This window comes from Trypanosoma grayi (genome assembly GCF_000691245.1).
Source record: "Trypanosoma grayi strain ANR4 Tgr_1105_V1, whole genome shotgun sequence".
In the NCBI taxonomy this organism is placed as follows: Eukaryota; Euglenozoa; class Kinetoplastea; order Trypanosomatida; family Trypanosomatidae; genus Trypanosoma; species Trypanosoma grayi.
The window spans coordinates 1-2,544 of NW_008826724.1; the positions used below are offsets into that span (position 1 = coordinate 1).

The 2,544-nt window shown below is 56.5% G+C and overlaps 1 protein-coding gene across 1 annotated transcript; it reads right to left on the bottom strand.

Moving 5' to 3' along the window:
• On the bottom strand, positions 1-2,157 carry DQ04_11051000 (hypothetical protein; the record flags this gene model as incomplete). Its single annotated transcript, XM_009316428.1, has 1 exon — positions 1-2,157. A coding segment is annotated over one exon (2,157 nt), but the record flags the coding sequence as incomplete, so codon positions are not given.
• Between the last annotated feature and the right edge of the window lie 387 nt (positions 2,158-2,544).

Here is a 2,544-nt window from a genome sequence, read left to right on the forward strand (position 1 = left end):
GCCGCGCACCGGCGAACCGGGCCCGCCGGGCGCCCGCCACTGGCCAATGTCGCCGTACTCGTCGGGGTAGCCGGCGTCGCGGTCGGGGAACGGCAGCGCGTGGGCGACGTAGTCGGACCACGGGTTCGGCAGCTCATTTACCGCGTCGCGCCGGTGCCGCTTCTCCTCCACATCGCGGAACTGGAACACCGCGAGCTCGCGGAACGTGCGCGTCTGCACTTGTATCACGTCGTAGTCGTCCTCGATAAGGCGCTTCAGCCGCTCTGACGGCTTCACGTCATAGCGGGCCGTCCAGACCAACGCACGCTTTGTCAACTCCGCCCATGTGTCCACGTCGTCATGTCGGCGGTATTCCATGTAGAGCTCTTCAAGGAAGCGGCTGTTCCAGGAGAACTGGCGCAGCACATTGCGCACAAAATAGTCATTCGCCTTCATGGTGCCGCAGCCCACCATGGTACACACCACCTGCAGGTGCATGTCGGCGGCCCACGAAACGTGTGGGTTTCCGGCTATCTCCTGCACAACAGCGGCGAGCTGCTGCATTGTCGCTCGTGGGTCAAACCCGTTTCTGTAGCGAATCGGTCCTTTCCTCTTACTGTCGTACACATACGCGCTCTCATCGGCAAAGCCGGAAAGTATCTGAAGATAATTCGACGCCGTGAGGGACTCCACCGCACTGTCACCCTCTAGTGCGGCTTTCCGCGCCATGAATTGGTTCGCACGGCGAAGAAGCGCACTCCCTGACTCTTTCCCAACCACGCGATGAACCTCAAGGATGGACGACACAAGAGAGGAGGTCTGGAGGCTGTGCATCTTGCGCCCCAGCGTCGTAAAGAGCCGCTCCACAAACTCATCACACAATTTCAACGTTTCATCTGCGTCCTCAACCTTCTCAAAGAACACTTCACTTCCACCACGCTCCACCGCGGCAGGGTGGGCACGTCGATGCCCTTGCAACACCACCCGAAGCATCTCTTTCACAGTGTGCACCAAGAATTGATCATTGGAGAAGAAGCGGCTCTGCATCTCGTCTTCGGTCGTAACGGAAGGGCCTAAGGCCATAGCACGTCCATTGTTCGCCACCCGCCACGGTGAGTGGTGAACAGATTTGCAGTGCTCGTAGGGCGACCACCTCGGCCGTTGCACAAGGTGCGGGTTCGGCGGCTCCGGCACCGGCGTTGGTGTCTTCAACATCGCCTCCTCGAGTTTGGTGTAGAAATGCTGGAACATGTCGCGCTCACCACCTGCCAGCATGACAAGAGCCATGCGGAGGTACACCTCGCGTGTTCTGTTGAAGCGGTTGAGATCAACGACATCGAGGTTGGGGTCATGGTCAAAGTGCTTTTTCCATTTTGGGAGATACAGCAGCTCCTCACGTGTGAGGGAAAAAGGCACACGTGAGACGGGCTTCGGGTCCACTTCGCCCAGCTGCAGAAACTTTAGTTCCGTGCAATAGCGATTCCACGCCTCCATCGCCCAGGCCTTCTCCCCTGCCTGCACGCACACATCAAGGTAGGCGCAGATAGTAGAGGTGCACGGCCACGTCTGCTGACGCTCCATGACCTTCCATACATCCCTCGCCATGTCCAACTCTCCAGCGTTTTGAAGTGTCTTCATCGCCGCAATGTAGTGTACGTGTTGCGGGTTGAAGTTATCGACAATCATTCGAAGGAGCCAGTGAAGGGCCTCCTGGGGGATCGTTGCGGATCCGGAGCTGCTGCGGATGTTAGAGAGAAACCCAAGGAAGTGTTTCTTGTACTCACTTGGGAATCGGTTGATCATCAAGTAGCGTTGATATTCATAGCGTCCCTGTTCACAGTACTTTACGCTGTATGTGTCGGCACCACGAAACCACGGCGCCGTTCCCTTGTTCCGCTTCGGCATGTACATGGAGTACATGATGTTCTTTGTATTATTTGACTGATCGCTGTTTCCTAAATCGTCGTGTGACAACAGCGGCCACGCGTGCTGGTACTGGTTGTTTGCATGGAAGCTGTCCACCTTGCGCCAGCCCATCCCCACCTGAATCGGCATGCCCATGCGCTTCAGCTGCTGGTAGCCGCTACCAGTCCGCATCATCCGCAGCGTCGGGTCGCGAAAAACAAAGGCGCGGGCCTTTCCGCTGCGGTGCTGATCGGCGCGTGTGCGGCGGAGCATTCTGCCCTAGCCTAAAGGAATACCGCCGCGGCACCTATAACTGCTGGCGCAAGAGAGAAGGTAGAAGAGCAAGGGGGAGGATTAACGGAAGGAAAACAAAAGCACACAACTCAAAACATTGAGCCTTACAAAAAAAAAAAAAGCCCTAACAACAACACAATTAAAATCAATACGTTAATAGCTGCCCCGCACAAGCCTGCTAAAACAATACCAGGCGAAGCACGCCGCCAACTGAGCGGAAACAAAGAGAGACGATAACACTCTCGCACCGGCTCACGACACATCAGGAGGACAAACGGCGCCACGAATCAAAGAACAAGGAAAATCCAAAAGTGTGCCCACCTGCCCGTTGCGCTCCAGATGACATAAGAACCGCAACCTACAGGT